This window comes from Olea europaea, chromosome 18 (genome assembly GCF_002742605.1).
Source record: "Olea europaea var. sylvestris chromosome 18, O_europaea_v1, whole genome shotgun sequence".
NCBI lineage: Eukaryota > Viridiplantae > Streptophyta > Magnoliopsida > Lamiales > Oleaceae > Olea > Olea europaea.
In genome coordinates this window covers 30,112,913-30,128,945 of record NC_036254.1, presented here as the reverse complement: position 1 = coordinate 30,128,945, position 16,033 = coordinate 30,112,913, and the positions used below count along the sequence as shown (strand labels likewise).

General features: G+C 36.7%; 1 protein-coding gene across 7 annotated transcripts in view; it reads right to left on the bottom strand.

Annotated features, from left to right (window-relative positions):
• The window catches only part of LOC111368111 (serine/threonine-protein kinase ATM), a 75,489-nt gene that overhangs the window by 13,652 nt on the left and 45,804 nt on the right, over positions 1–16,033 (bottom strand). For all 7 annotated transcript variants that reach the window (XR_002697952.1, XM_022989326.1, XM_022989324.1 and 4 more), the window contains 18 exons: positions 15,667–15,981; positions 15,412–15,527; positions 15,202–15,268; positions 15,047–15,121; positions 14,642–14,761; positions 12,066–12,230; positions 11,888–11,986; positions 10,593–10,744; positions 8,515–8,716; positions 8,341–8,388; positions 8,139–8,222; positions 7,562–7,645; positions 7,062–7,142; positions 1,825–1,914; positions 1,041–1,103; positions 672–812; positions 524–580; positions 341–400 (listed from right to left, as the gene is read on the bottom strand). Coding sequence is in view for 6 of the 7 variants with exons in the window: in XM_022989326.1 (XP_022845094.1) it covers positions 341–400; positions 524–580; positions 672–812; positions 1,041–1,103; positions 1,825–1,914; positions 7,062–7,142; positions 7,562–7,645; positions 8,139–8,222; positions 8,341–8,388; positions 8,515–8,716; positions 10,593–10,744; positions 11,888–11,986; positions 12,066–12,230; positions 14,642–14,761; positions 15,047–15,121; positions 15,202–15,268; positions 15,412–15,527; positions 15,667–15,981 (2,019 nt within the window). In the remaining variant the exon portion in view is untranslated. The remainder of the gene's footprint in view (positions 1–340; positions 401–523; positions 581–671; positions 813–1,040; positions 1,104–1,824; positions 1,915–7,061; positions 7,143–7,561; positions 7,646–8,138; positions 8,223–8,340; positions 8,389–8,514; positions 8,717–10,592; positions 10,745–11,887; positions 11,987–12,065; positions 12,231–14,641; positions 14,762–15,046; positions 15,122–15,201; positions 15,269–15,411; positions 15,528–15,666; positions 15,982–16,033) is intronic.

Here is a 16,033-nt window from a genome sequence, read left to right as displayed (position 1 = left end):
GAAAATAAGAAGTGACTAAGCACCTGACAACAAGAAAAAAATTTTGTCAGATGTTTTACGAAATTCAAAGTTATGGCATGAAGCGAAAGTAACTGAAGTTTAGTAGAAATTATTGCTTTTCAAAAAGCAGAAGCAAAAATAAATCTCAGAGAAACAATATGAAATCAGCCTTATACAACCTTGCTTCTATTTCAAATCTGAATGTTGGACCAGTACTCCTTTGTGATGCTACTCATCAAGCTAATAAAATGTGATAGCATTTTACGATGTTCAACTGAAATTGATCGTATGCACATAAAATCATATCCAACTACAAAAGAAAGTGAAAAGACAGTCTTACAAGTTCAAGTTCTCGAACACTGCGGATTTCTCTTGGTAGATTAACCTTTTTGTTGGTATCCTGTTCACATATTCCAGTTATTTGTTCAAATGACACATTCGATGGTTCAAAATATTCCTGATTGCAATAACAGATCCTGACAAAAACTAGATATCAAAGAACTAAAACTAAACACTTAGTTACCTCTCTCTTTGTTTCCAGTTCGGCAAGTTTAATGTAGATCTCCACCATTTGTATCATCTAAGTCACAAAAAAGAGTAAACTCGATGTCAGGAATTGAACCTCAGATACAGATACAATGCATGAAATACCAGATTGATGAGATCTCTACTTGTCTGATAATAGCACCATGGTATGAAGATAGCTCTCTCAAAAGGTTCTCTGCAGCAATCTTTTTATCCATATCCACCACAAATGAATTTCTACTTCGCTGCTTGTCCTTGATGCGATCACCATTTGACAAAGCAAGCAGCTAACAACCAGAGGAAAAAGGATATGCAGCAAGAATATATTAAATCCCAAATAGACAACAGGCTTTACACCTTGCTTCAAAATTTCTAAGCGCTAGATGACTGGTAAATAACTCATGCAAGTGAAGTTCAGAAGTCAACTACTCAATTGGAAAGATGAGAAATCTAGGGATTGACTATTAAACATGTAATTAATTTTTTTAATTTTTGAGAGTATCACACATCCATACCTGAAATATTGTATGATAAGGATGGTTGATGGCCATCTTTTTCACCAAAGATACCAAAGCAAACTGCAAAAAAGTAAAGAAATTTAGTTGTATAGTGGTAATGAGCCATGATGCACCAATACGGACATGCAACTTTCATTGAAGTGCTAACACTGACATACCGATGCGGACATGCAATTTTCAAAATGGGATGAAGGGTGCAAATTGGAAGCTTCTTGAGTAAGTTATGAGGGGTTAAAATAGTAACTTTACTTGTTAAAAGGGTTAACCCACTTTTAAAATGAGAAAAAAAAACTTTTTGACCAACTTAAAATTTTTTCACCAATTGACCCGTTTACAGAAATGTTGATCTATTTTTAATTCTAAAAATAAAAAAAATAAAAACCATCAATAAATTTGTTAAAAAAATCATGCCCCCAATTCCAGCCCCAAATCTTGTTTTACAGTTTGTGAAACTACTTCAACTTCTCCAAACAAGGGTTTGGGGACCCGCCCGTAAAAGTCACCTTGCCATCGAAATCTTGCTAGAAAAAGCTTGAAATCGTGCGGAGATGTGCACAAACAAAAAGATCTACCTTTCATGATTACTTTTTTATTTTCCTTTTTTTAAGCAAATATGGACATGCCCAACACGAATAGGCAACGTGTCGGTGTCCGACACGTGTTAAAACACCACCATGTCATCGGTGCATCTTAGGTAATGAGAGAAGGGGGGGGGGGGGCGGGAAAAAAAAATTAAGAGAGAATGCAAAAAAGAAAAAAGAATACAGCATCAAACTTTAACCTGGAAGCTTTTATGTCCAAGGATATCTTTTGTGCCACCCATTCGTGAAGCAATTTGGTATACCAATGGTATAAACTTGTAAGACTGCACCTGCAAAATGAAAATAAAAAATGTAACACATGCATATTTGAAAGTACAGAGAATTGAAAAAAGAGAAAATTCTCTATATTTTTTCATATATACACTACAATCGGGTGTCCCCATTAATAGTACACGGGAAGAGTTAAAGATAAGGAAAGAAAAGATTACGGGAAAAAGAATTATTTCCTAAATCCTAAATAGACCTAATCACCTCCAAGAATCATTCAACAATTACAATTTTCCTAAATACAAATATTAATTATGGCAGTTAAGATAATGTCATATCCTCGAGATTTCAACTCTCCCCCTCAAATTGCATTGTAAATGTTGATCATATCTAACTTGTGAATGAAGTCATCAAATTTTTGTTGAGGTAGTCCTTCGGTGAAGATGTCTGCTGTTTGTTCCTATATGGGAACATATGTCATACAAATAGTTCCGTTTTCTACCTTTTCTTTAATAAAATATCTGTCCACCTCTACATTTTTAGTTTGATCATGTTGGATTGGGTTGAGAGAAATGTTAATGGTAGCTTTCTTATCACAGTAAAGTTTGACTGGAAATTTTATTGTAACATGTAGCCCTTATAGGAGTTTCTTCAACAACAGCCCCTCACATATTCCTTGTGCTACTGCTCTAAACTCGGTTTCAGCACTACTTCTAGCTACTACATTTTGCTTCTTTCTTCTCCATATTACTTGATTTTCCCATACAAAGGTGCAATATCCTATAGTTGACTTTCGATCCTTCGTTGAACCTGCCCAATCTGCGTCCGTGAAGATTTCTATTTCTTTTCTCTCACCTTTCTTGAAATATAGTCATTTTTTGATGGAACCCTTGAGATATCTGAGTATCTTGTAGACTGCTTCTAGATGAACTTCCTTCGGAGCATGCATATGTTGATTTACCACACTAACTGTAAATGCAATATCAGGTTTAGTGTGTGACAAGTAGATCAATTTACCTACCAGTCGTTGATATCTATGTCTACAGAATTCCCAACATTCTCGATCCTTTTTCCGCATCAATAGGTGTATCACTTGGCTTACATCCAAGCATTCTTGTCTCTATAAGAAGATCAAGTACATATTTTCTTTGTGAGATACAGATGTGACCTTGCTACTTCCATTCCCAAGAAGTATCACATTTGTCCTAGATCTTTTACTTCGAATTCGGCTGCTACTCTTCTTTAGTTTCTCCATTTCTATTATGTTGTCACCTGTCAAGATTATGTTGTCAACATATACAATTAAAATTGTTTTAGTCCCATCATTGAACTTTTTGAGGAACATAGTGTGATCTGACTGCCCTTGTTGGTATCCTTGCCTCTTTTAATTCCTTTGCAAATCTATCAAACCTTGCCCTAGGTAGCTGTTTAAGACCATATGGTGACTTCTTGAGTTTAAAAACTCGATTCTCCTCATTTACCTTGCAAAAACCCAGAGATAATGTCATGTAAACCTCTTCTTCCAATTCTCCATTTAGAAATGCATTCTTAATATCCAGTTGCTGGAGAGGCCAATCTAGGTTTGTTGCCAATGACAGTAGTACTCGAACAGTATTTAATTTAGCCACTGGTGCAAATGTCTCTGTGTAATCAATATCATACGTTTGTGTGTATCCCTTCGCAACCAGTCGAGCCTTATACCTTTCTATTGTCCCATCAATTTTATATTTTAAGTTGAAGACCCATTTGCATCCAACTGGTCTTTTTCCTTTAGGCAGGTCCACTACTTCCCAAGTTTTTTTTTTCCAATGCTAGCATTTCCTCCATTACCGCTTCTTTCCACTTTGGAATTTTCAAAGCTTCCTGAATATTCTTTGGAATTTTTGTACTGTCAAGTTGAGAAGTGAAGCTACGGAATTCTGTACTTAAAAGTGTTAAATGACATGAACTTTGAGGTAGGATGAAGAGTTCATGATCGGGGATGTTCTCTAAGAGCGATGGGAAGGTTGATATCTGATGATTCAGGTACTTTTGTGGTGTCATGAAATTCTAGAGCTATCATTGGTTTCGACTCTCTTGGTGCTTTAGGTGTGGGGTTCTCATGCATTGCTTTTGATCTCCTTGAGTGGACAAGTATTTCATTGTTTCATTGTTTTTCTGCATCTCCCCCTGAATTCAAGTTGTCACTTGTTAATGACATAGAAGAACTAGATAGTAAGATAAGATCTAGATTTAGGTACTGATCTTCACCATGATCCTCCCCCTAAAGAGAGGTTTTCTGGAAATATGGAGTGTTTTCAAAAAATGTGACATCAAGACTCACAATGACTCTCCGTGTAGAAGGGTCATAACATTTGTATCCTTTTTGAGTTGGAGAGTATCCGATAAAGACACATTTGATTGCTCGAAGATCAAGTTTATTTCTTTGATTGCTGGGAAAGTGGACGAAGGTGGTACAACCAAACACTTTGAGTGATAGATTTGAACCAAGTCGAGAGCTTGGAAAGAATTATTGGAATTTTGTAAGTGGCAAGTCAAGGTTTAAAGTACGACTAGGCATTCGATTGATCAGGTAGGTGGCGATTAAGATCGCATCACCCCACAATCTTTTTAGCATATTTGTAGTAAACATTAGGGCTCGAGCAACCTATAGAAGGTGCCTATTTTTTCATTCAGCAATCCCCCGTTTTGTTGGGGTGTTTTAACACAGGAGCTTTGATGAATTATTCCATGTGTTCAAAGGAAATCTTCCAAATTTTTGTTGAAGTATTCTGTGCCATTATCAGTGCGCAGAATTTGAATAGGTGTTTCAAATTGGGTCAATATCATGGAGTGGAAATTGATAAACACAGCTCGAACATCGAATTTTTCTTTTAAGAGATACACCCAACAAAGTCGAGTGTGGTCGTCAATGAACGTGACAAACCATTTTGTATTAGTTCAATCAGGTATACGTGAGGGACCCCATACATCACTATGGATCATTGTGAATGGCTTCGATGGTTTATACGTAGATTTTGGGAATGATGTCCTTTGATGTTTAGCAAGTTCACAAAATTCACATTGAAAATTGACGTGCCTTTTATTTAGGAAAATAGAAGGAAATACATGTTTCAAATATTGAAAATTGGGGTGTCCCATTCTAAAATGCCATAACAACATTTCACTATTACTAGAAATAGATGCAGAATCACAAACGACAATTCGATGTTGCTTACTCAAATTAACCTAGTCAAAGTAGTAGATCCCATCACACTCAACACTGCCAATCGTCTTCCCCGATGATAAGTCCTGAAAAAGACTACGGAGGAAAAAATTTAGCCGAGCAGCTCAAGTTCTTTGTTAATTGGCTAATAGATAATAGATTATAGGCTAAATTTGGAACATGAAGGACGGATTCTAAAGTGATGGAGTCAGAGATGCGAATACTCCCTTTTTCGACAACAGACGAGAGGGAACCATCTGCAATTTTAACTTTGAAATTTCTCGCAGAGGGTGAATATGAAGAAAAAAGTTGGTGAGAACCCGTCATTTGGTATGATGCCCCAGAATAAATGATCCAAGGAGTTTTCAATTGAGAGGTGACATTTAAGGCCTTTAAAAAATTACCTCGATGAGGCAATGAGCTTGAAGGTCCATTTGAGGAAGATTGGTCGGATGCTAGAAGGCTAGAAAATTTTTTGTAAAGTTGTTCTATCTGTTCAGAATTGAATGCACTGCTTGATGAGGGGTTTTTAGTTTGCTAGTCTACTAAAGCTTGGTATCCTCGATTTCTATTATTCTGCCTTGGCTTTCAATCAACCGATTTTCCATGTAAATCCCAACAGGTATCTTCTTTGTGTCCTGGCTTATGGCAAGGCACACACCAGGGTCGTCTCTTTTGTTGCTTTGGGCTCGGCCCATTAAATCGCCCTTTTGAATATAATCCTAAATATTCAGCCGGCCCATTTTTTGAATTTCCAGCAAGTCCACCATTAAAAACTCCACTTGGTCCAATTTTGGAAGAGAGGCCCATGTTTTCTAGCCCAAACTTGTGAGGCCCAGTTTCTTTTAACATTAAGGCCGAGACTCCCAATTCGGCCCGTCCATTTTTCTCTCTCCCCAACATTACGCTTCGCCGATTTTCTTCTCGACGGACCTTCAAGAAGACGCGTCGATGGTAAGGGGCAACGGGCAAGAATTCTTCCTCTGACATCATCTAGGTCACTGTTTAGTCCAGCAAGAAATTCATAGACCCTCTCACTCTCCAATTTTTTTCGGTAGCGCGCGCAGTCGGCCAAACACGCCCATTCCTCTTCAGTGCTTAAATCCAATTCCTGCCACAAAGCCACCATCTCCATGTAGTAATCAACTACTTCCCTATCTCCTTGTTTGATTTGCCACAATTTCGTTTTGATTTCAAAAATCTGAGACGCGTTCTCTGAATCGGAGTAGGTCTCTCCTACTGCATCCCAAACGTCCTTTGCGGTTGGCAAGAAGAGATAGGATTTTCTGATGGAAGGTATCATAGAATTCACGAGCCATGCAGTCACCAAGGAGTTTTCTGAATTCCACCTTTGCGAGTGGGTAATTTCAGTTCAGGTTGGCTTCTTCACTTCTCCGGTCAGGTATTCCAATTTTCCTTTCCCATCTATTATCAGTTTGATGGATTGGGCCCATTCTCTAAAAAAAATTTCCGTTTAGCTTTTCTATGGTGAGTTGGAAAGATGAATTATCGATTCCTTCCAAACCCACAGAGGGAATTGTCTCTGTTTCACCATCGTATGACTCGGAGGTCATTGACTCCTTACTGGTGTCGACAATTTCTGCCATTAGGTTGAGCCACGATTTGGCTCTGATACCATGAAAGTATGGAGAATTGAAAAAAGAGAAAATTCTCTATATTTTTTCATATATGCACTACAATCGGGTGTCCCCTTTACTAGTACACGGGAAGAGTTAAAAATAAGGAAAGAAAATATTACGGGAAAAAGAATTATTTCCTAAATCCTAAATTGACCTAAACCTCCAAGAATCATTCAACGATTACAATTTTCCTAAATATAAATATTAATTATGGCAGTTAAGATACTATCATATCCTCGAGATTTCTACAATATCTTCAATCAAGAGGTCAACAATGGGCATTTAGCATGTTTTACAACACATTCCATTAAAAGGCAAAAACTAAGAAATAACATAAGGTTGTTTACATACTAACACTACATACCTCCCTGATTGTGCCAAGCATGCCATCTACAACAATTTGTCTAGATGAAAGATTGAACCATAGGGAAACAAGCCGAAATACCTGAAAGTTAACGAGGCATTTAATCAGTATCTAGTATTGTTAATATTTAAATTAAGAACCTCTGAAGTAATAGAAAGAATGAAACATCCCAATAATAGCATTTAATGAAGGATAACTCTATTTGGAAGCTACGTCCTATTACACAAAGTAGCTAGTAGAACATATGAAAATGCATGTGAAACATACATAAGCAAGCAAAGTTAAAAAGTTTCCTCCGGGTCAGTCAAGCAGGAGATGCGATGCATATGTCACTGGTCACATACCCGTGCAAATGCCAGGATTTCCGATTATGTAGAATTTCAGGAGCATTCAAAATTAATTGCCAAATGATATTCAGATGATGATCCGACATTGAACTATATCACAATAACATTCAGCTATTGTTTTTCTCAACAAAGAAACAAGACACAAGTATATACCACTCGGACATCATACTTATCGCCTATGATCAAACACTGCTTGTACCCCTCTAGCGCTGTACATAGAAAGTTGTCTGTGTCTTCCTGAGGACAACCAAATTTATGAGTAAAATAATAAGATAAAATAGCAGTTAAATGAAACACAATAAGCTTCAACACTGATCTAGGAATAGCCTAAAATGAGTTGATGAAAGTTATGAATTAAACAATCACGTGTAACACATAATCCCACCAGTTGACAACAATCTGTCCAAAGTGGAATGTAGGATGCTGACATCATAAATCTTTTCTGAACAAAAGCTTAAAGTATGGAGTATCTGACAAATCAGAGGACCTAGAAAGACACGATTTCATGATTTTGATTGACATCAACATCCAGTCATTACAGCTTCCCAAAGCCCAACAAACATGTTCAATGCTCTCTAACCTTGATACATAATATATTCACATTGTTTAACATAACCAAAATGTCACTCTTCCAGGATATAACAAAAATATGGCAACATAAAATTATCTTATTTATGAGCATAAAACTTGTGACAATTTAAAACTCTAGAATCATCTTACTTGAACTCACCTGTAATTTCTCAGCTTCTTCTTTGTACATTGCAAGTTGCTTTTGCAGCTCTAGAATTTTCAATGAATAGTCAGTTTTGTCTCCCTAAAATCCATATAAAGAATAAATATTTTAGGAGAAATATATCCCTTGATGTATCCTTAACTGATGGTGATTATTTTATCTGAATTACTCTGAAAGAGACTAGAAGTTGAGGACTTGCCTTCGATGAACTCTTGACTCGTTTGAATAGAGCTTCTAGCTCCTTTGTCTACACGTCAATAGATGTAATAAAATGTTATTACCAAATAATCTTTACAACTCCTTTCTTCAAAACTGTTCAGCTCAATCTCATGAAGTTTTTCCTCTTTCTAAAATCATCTTATCGGAAACATACCTTGTGTTTCCGCAATCGCATTGTTACTTGCCATTCATTCGAGTTAAGTCTCTCTTCAGAACTACGAAATAGAGCATCTGCATAATGAGCAAGATGGAAATGCATTTGGCTTCGTTTTGCCATAGACAACTTGTCTACAGTCTTGTGATCCTCAGCTATGCTGACTGCGTGCTTCAGGTATTTTTCTAATATAGTCCTAGAGCTGCAGGACCATCACACAGTTAACAGTGATATATTAGTTCAGAAAAAGGAAAACATAAATCATATACAAGTGCACCCACACATATACAGAGAAAGATAACTACCCACACATATACAGAGAAAGATAACTATGTGTTCAACAAATTATGCTTAACAAGTAGCAAAACGGTTGATTACATTATACAATGATTGAAGAGGGTAAGATACGTTTGCACTTCAAGATCTTGACCTAGTTAGTTCATGAATTACATCACACTAGCTACCTGTAACGACCCGGACCTCTCGCCCAAGTCGTTAGCTTACGTACTGTCCGTTAGCTTATAATTGGTACCAGGATTCAACTTAAATCTCTCTTATGTAGAGATCATGATTTCGAATCCTGGGGGACACTTTTTTTTGTAACGATCCGGACCTCTCGCCCAAACCGTTAGCTTACGTACTGTCCGCTTTGGGCGGGCCTTGTGCCCACTTACCCCTCACGGCTTTCCTCGTGTCCCCCAAGATTCAAACTCTTGACCTCTACATAAGAGAGACTTAAGTTGAATACGTACTGTCCGCTTTGGGTGGGCTTTGCGCCCATTTATCCCTCACGGCTTTCTTCGCGTCCCCCAATAATCGAACTCTTGACCTCTACATAAGAGAGACTTAATTTGAATCTTGGTATTAATTGGGCAACCTCTACATAAGAGAGACTTAAGTTGAATTCTGGTACCAGGATTCAACTTGAGTCTCTCTTATGTAGAGGTTGTAACGACCCGGACCTCTCGCCCAAGCCGTTAGCTTACGTACTGTCTGCTTCGGATGGGCCTTGCGCCCACTTACCTCTCACGGCTTTCTATCGCGTTCCCCAAGATTCGAACTCATGACCTCTACATAAGAGAGACTTAAGTTGAATCCGGTAGGCTGGGAACTCTACGAGGAAAGGAACATCCTGTAGAAAGCTTTATCCTAGAATATATAATGAAGATCATCATTGAACGAGGGATAAGAGCCGGGAAACAAAGAACTATGATTACACAATACTACTATTGTATTAAAACCCTAAGCTGTGCGTTTCAAATAAACAGCTTATCAGAGAGAATCACCAATTCACTATTCCATGATATTGAAAGCGCCTTTTGTCAAAGAGTTGGCATGTACCTAAAGGTCAGAATTAGCAAGGAAGGTTGGAGCCGATACGGGTGAATGACAATAAGGGCCCAACAGTACAGGTAAATGCCATATGTCATGTTCCTATTTCTATTGGGAAGTATTATAAGGATGATGTTGTTTGTGACGTGATTGATATGGATGCTAGTTCAGAACCTCTTTATCTTCGGTCGAGTAAAACTCCTTTATCGATTGCCTAAATTGAGAGTGCTTCCCCTTTTACAAGAAGGTTTTTATTCTTAGAGATGGAGCTCTAGAAGTTAAGTTCCAAACAGTATTGGTTTTATGCACGATAGTCAGCTATGCTAGTCCACGATGAACGACAGAGTGGTATGGAATACAACGGGATTCAACTTAAATTTCTCTTATGTAAAGGTCATGAGTTCGAATCCTGGGGGACTCGATAGAAAGCCGTGAGGGGTAAGTGGGCGCAAGGCCCACCCGAAGCGGACAGTACGTAAGCTAACGGCTTGGGCGAGAGCACTTTTTTGCTTTCACCCTTTCAAGTTAGATATTGCTCCCTACATCACAGTAATAGATTTTAACTCTTAAAAACGCTCAATTAAAGTCATGTTTCTTTAATGTCTTGTCTCCTTAATATCAAAAAATCATAATACGTTAGTTTAGTTATACATCCCAGAGATTTAGAAAGAACTAATATCCACTGAAGACAGCTTTGAGCAATGCTACTGCATATGTAATCTTGATCATTGTGATGTAGAACTAACTTGCTTGATCGAGTTTCAGCCAGCCACTTTCCAACTAAGCGAAATACATCTGATGCACCTTCCTTCAATTGTTGATTTTGTGAAATATAATCAGCAAGGTTGATAGCCATGTCATGCTGACCTTGAGCGCGTAGGAGCTTAGCTTCTTCAAGCTTGTACATGAAAAGAAGCATGGCATTGTTAGCTTATATTTAAAAGAAATCAGCATAAAATTGAAAGTAGACACATGGATATACACGTAGATAGAGAGTGAGCGAGTCAGAGATGTATATGGAGCCTCGAGACCAATTTTTACTGCTATGGACAAAAACTAGAAACACACCCCACAGAAAAGGACGAATAAATTGCAACGTCATATGCTGAACAGGATAACTACGTTACTCAACACTTCTTTTACTATGCCATATCCATCTCCGAAATGATCCAATGTTCGTGCCCAACCATATGAAACACCTAGAACAATTCCAAGTACAAATCCAAAACTAAAATCTACAAAACACTATGTATTTTCGTTTGACATCTTTTTAGTTATATTTCCCTTCTCAAAACAATTTAAATTGTCTTTAATATGCTCCTCACTAAGATTATTATTTTTCTTTTATTGATGGTCTAATATGTTCATAGTGTTTATAAATGGATATGACAATGAGACATGAATAGAAAACTTTGCTTGCTCATAAGCTGCTCATTACTCATCTTATTTAAATTAAGCTTTCGGAGATGTGACAATTTATTTATTAAAATTTCATCTTCAATCCTTCCCTAACTTGTACTTTGACAAGATTTCAAAATCAAACTCCTTCCCTAATCAATGAAGTGGCTCTATACTCATGTCCAACATCAATACACCTTTTTGAGATAAATCCAGTGTCCTTAATTTGAGAACTCACATGCCCCACACACATCCTAATCGCATATCAAAACCATACCCAAGTCTGAACAACATAGGTCGATATCAAAAAGCATCCTATAAAGATTATGATTGGATAAGGGCGTGAATAATGGCAATAAATAGAAGTGTTTGAGAATATGAAATATCACGCAAGTATTTGTTCATCGAACTGCATTTAACTACCTAAATGGCAGGTAGCATCATAGTTTAAACAAAATCTATGCACCTGTATTGCATGAATATCTACTTGATGCAAGGCTAGAAATATACATATATACCTACCTACACACACACACACACACACACATGTAAATTATCGCTACAGTTTCCAAGTATAAGAGGCACAAAAATGAAAAAGGATTACATATTTCATGCATTATCAAAGAGGGAAGAGAGTCCATACCCTTCCAAGCCAATACAAATTAGAATATTCTCCTGCCATATCAGAGCAAAGGAACTTGAATTTGTGTAAAGTTGCAGCCGCATGTGAAAAATTGGAGCCCTGTTGATGAAAAATCAAGTAACTTTCTTATTGGGTCTAGTCTAGATTCCTTTAGCAAGATTAATTTTCAAGAGAATACCTTACGAAGGACTGATGCAGATTCCAAGAGATGATTCACTGTACTGACCATACAATTCATAATCTGAAGTAAGACTCTTCTAAATGCTATGAATGGTTCCAACAAATTCATATGTAACTCTGCTCGTTTTAAAATGAAGTTCCAATCGTTGTGCAGCCATTGCAACTACATTTGCAGATGTTTAAATGAATCAATATAGATGATAAACTATTTCAACATTTATTCCTCATCGATACTGGTTTATAACTTGATCTGGGTGGTATACTTGTCCAGAATATAACATCATAAAACATGTAGGTAAGGTAGGGACAGATTCAAAAAACTTTCTACAATCAATCTTTCTTGAAGATACGAATTAAATAATATAATTGTAGCCTCTCAACGGCTTAAACTTTTAGAACAAGTAGTTCAACATGGTATTAAAGCAAACAAAGGCCCTAGATTCAAATTTCGTCGCCACCCATTTATAAGAAATTGTGTACTCGTAAAGCTTTAATGGGAAAAATGAACCCATGAGTAAAATTTAAATTATATACACGTGGCCCTCTTTAACAACTTAATTATTTAGATCAAGTGGTTCAACAATACTTTTTAGGATAATATCATAGTTTTAGTGTAGCACATTGAAGTTGATTTACATTTAGCAAATGTTTCACAAGTTTCTAGCAATTAAAAATTCCAAGCAGAAAATGGTTATTAAAAGCAAATCACGTGGAAACATATTCCATCAGGATTGAAACAAAAAGAGAAGAAGCATGCTCCTTGATGTGACATGGTAGATTTCAAGAAAGATTAACTTCATGATATTGAACTATTTATGTATATCAACTTCTTTCCATCAGCAAGAAGCTCAACTCAAACTCTTTGTTCAATACTTTGGGATTGCTACGGTATCAAGGACGCCTCCAAAGTTAAGCCAAAGGGCTCAACCCTTTTACTTACATTCCATGTCATTTTAGGTTGAATCACATTCTCTACTTTTACCATTGACAGTTCGTTTTCCAGCAACATACCCCAACTGGGTATGACTTCAACCAAATAGTTTACACCCTTATTTCTGATTCTATCTTCTTGTCTCAGCAATATTTGATTTACACATATCTTGTTTCTTAGTATAGACCAACATTTGTTCCCATAATATAGCATATGCTTGCCTCTCTTAACATTTCTACAGAATTTACCTTCTGATCTTATGGAAATTTACCTCCAGAAACTCAAGAAAACATAAATCTCTCAACAGGAAAGTACCATTTTAATTGAATGTCAAATATATACAGCTTCTCCTTTAAGATATAATTGTGTATGGAATTTTAGAAAGCAGAGTGTTATTGCCTCTTATCCTAAATAATAAATATCGTAAAACATAAGGAATAAAATCCAATTCCTTCATAGTTTGAGAAACATCAAGATGTGTGAAAATATAGCTTCCTTGTGTAGACTGCAGACTAATTATCACTATCATATAAACCCATTTATGGACATATATTTACTTTAAAGTTCGTTATTTATTAAGAAGATATCTTTGGGTCCTATACTCCAAGTCATATGCCATCTTTTGTGCGGGATAGACATAGAAGGAATGTAATCCCTCCATTTTGAAAGACTTCATTAAGAATTATAACATTTCTTATGTACTGTACATACTTGATTTGATTTTCAACTCAACCTTTTTTCATTATCACTGATAATTAAAAGAGTTCCTTACAAACAAGGAAACGCCGACGCGGACACAAATTGATCAGTAACCTAGAGAATTTTGACTTTACTAACATGGAATGTAAATTAGCAAATATGCGTAAGCAATTTTATTCCTGTACTAACTCTCTAACATTGATTACATACGAAACAGAGATTTCTGTCAAGAATAATCCCAGATTATACACCACTACAAGAACATTACCTTCTCTGGGAAATAGAAGCCATTAGACACATCGAATGGTGATACTACAAGTTGCTCATCAGAAGATAGTGACGTGTACGATGAAAGAGAGTTCAACAAATACCTGGTCCACGGAGGGGCAACAGGTTCGGACAACAAATACCTAGAGAATATTGACTTTACTAACATGGAATGAAAATTAGCAAATAGCGTAAGCAATTTTATTCCTGTACTAACTCTCTAGCATTGATTACATGCGAAACGGAGATTTCTGTCAAGAATAATCCCAGATTATACTCCACTACAAGGACATTACCTTGTCCAGAAAATTGAAGCCTTTAGACAGATCGAATGGTGATGCTACAAGTTGCTCATCAGAAGATAGTGACATGTACAATGAAAGAGAGTTCAACAAATACCTGGTCCATGGAGGGGACAACAAATACCTAGAGAATTTTGACTTTACTAACATGGAATGTAAATTAGCAAATACGCATAAGCAATTTTATTCCTGTACTAACTCTCTAGCATTGATTACATACGAAACAGATATTTCTGTCAAGGATAATCCCAGATTATACTCCACTACAAGGACATCTCCTTCTCCGTAGAAGCCACTAGACATATCGAATGGTGATACTACAAGTTTCTCATCAGAAGACAGCGATATGTACAATGAAAGAGAGTCAACAAATACCTGGTCCACAGTGGGGACAACAGGTTCGGATAACAATTTCTGTCTCTCAGAAGAAGTATCCATATTTTCACATGACGAACTCCAACGTAAATCCCATGCCTTTCCAAGATGATAAAAAATCTGGCATCCAAATGAAAAATAAAATGTTGATAAAAGTTTAATATCTCATTTGCAATAATCTTTCAATAATTCTGTTTGAGGTAATTTTCCATAAGCACACATAGAAAACCAAACTCCAATTTCAATCTCATATTGAAATATAATTTGGGTTTTCAGTGTTATGGGCACATTATCTAAATATATAATTAAAAAGGAGTTCTAACAAGATTTTAAATTTCCAATCACAAAAACATGCGTGAGATTGCAAGAGACTAAATTCAGGGGAAGTGATCGCTAGGAAAGTACCTGAAGTTTAACTACCGTTGAGTATATGTACTCAGTACTCTCCTTACTTGCATGGCAGAGAGATAGCAAAAGATCCTGAGAGAAATAACCCATAGATATTTTTCGCCAAGTAAAACTCAGATCAAATGTAAGAGATGTGCCGAGCAGAAACTAACCTGCTTTGAATCTTTCAATTCTTTATGAAATTCATCAAATTCTCCTTCTTGTAGTGCTCTTAAACAGCTGCATTGCAGCAAGCAGAATGTCCACATTGATTTTAACAGACAGATATCAAGTTTGTGCAATTTTTCTCTGTGTTCGCTAGTTTATGATGGCAGTTTTCAAGCAAATGCTCAATCAAACTATTCAAGATCTAAGGAGATTACCTGTGTAAATTTTTATTGAAACGATGTCCCTTACTGTGTTGATATGAAACTGATACATCAGAACTTGAAGAAAGTAGAGAAAAATCCCAGTTTCCTGCACGCCAGGCAGCTTCGTACTGCACATGAAGGAAAAAACCACAACGGGGAAGCCAACAAAGCAAAGCATCAATATGAAACAAGCATCACAGGTGAGAAAGACACGACATAATCAAATTACTTTCCATCAGCTAAAAGAAAATAAACATATCACCAAACCTGCAGCTCAGTAAATTCTAGATCACGTTGAAACTGGCCTTTCTGAGAAGTCAATCCTTGGCAATACACATCCAACACATGAGTGCAGCCAATTTGCTGTAAAGATCTAATCAGTCCTTTATAGGGTTTCTTGTGCACTATCTCATCTTCGATTCTGGACGAGGATGGATGAGCAGCTTGTAGGGAATTCTCTAGAGCAGAATTAGTGGAACTACTAGTTTGAACCATTGGCTCTGAGCGTACTTGCAAATCATAGTACTCAAGTGCCTTACTCCAATTTCCCTCGTGTTCATAAGTGATAATCTGAGAGGTCAGCTGCAGAATGAATAGGGGACAAAACGGTATCAAAATCTACCCACACAACTTT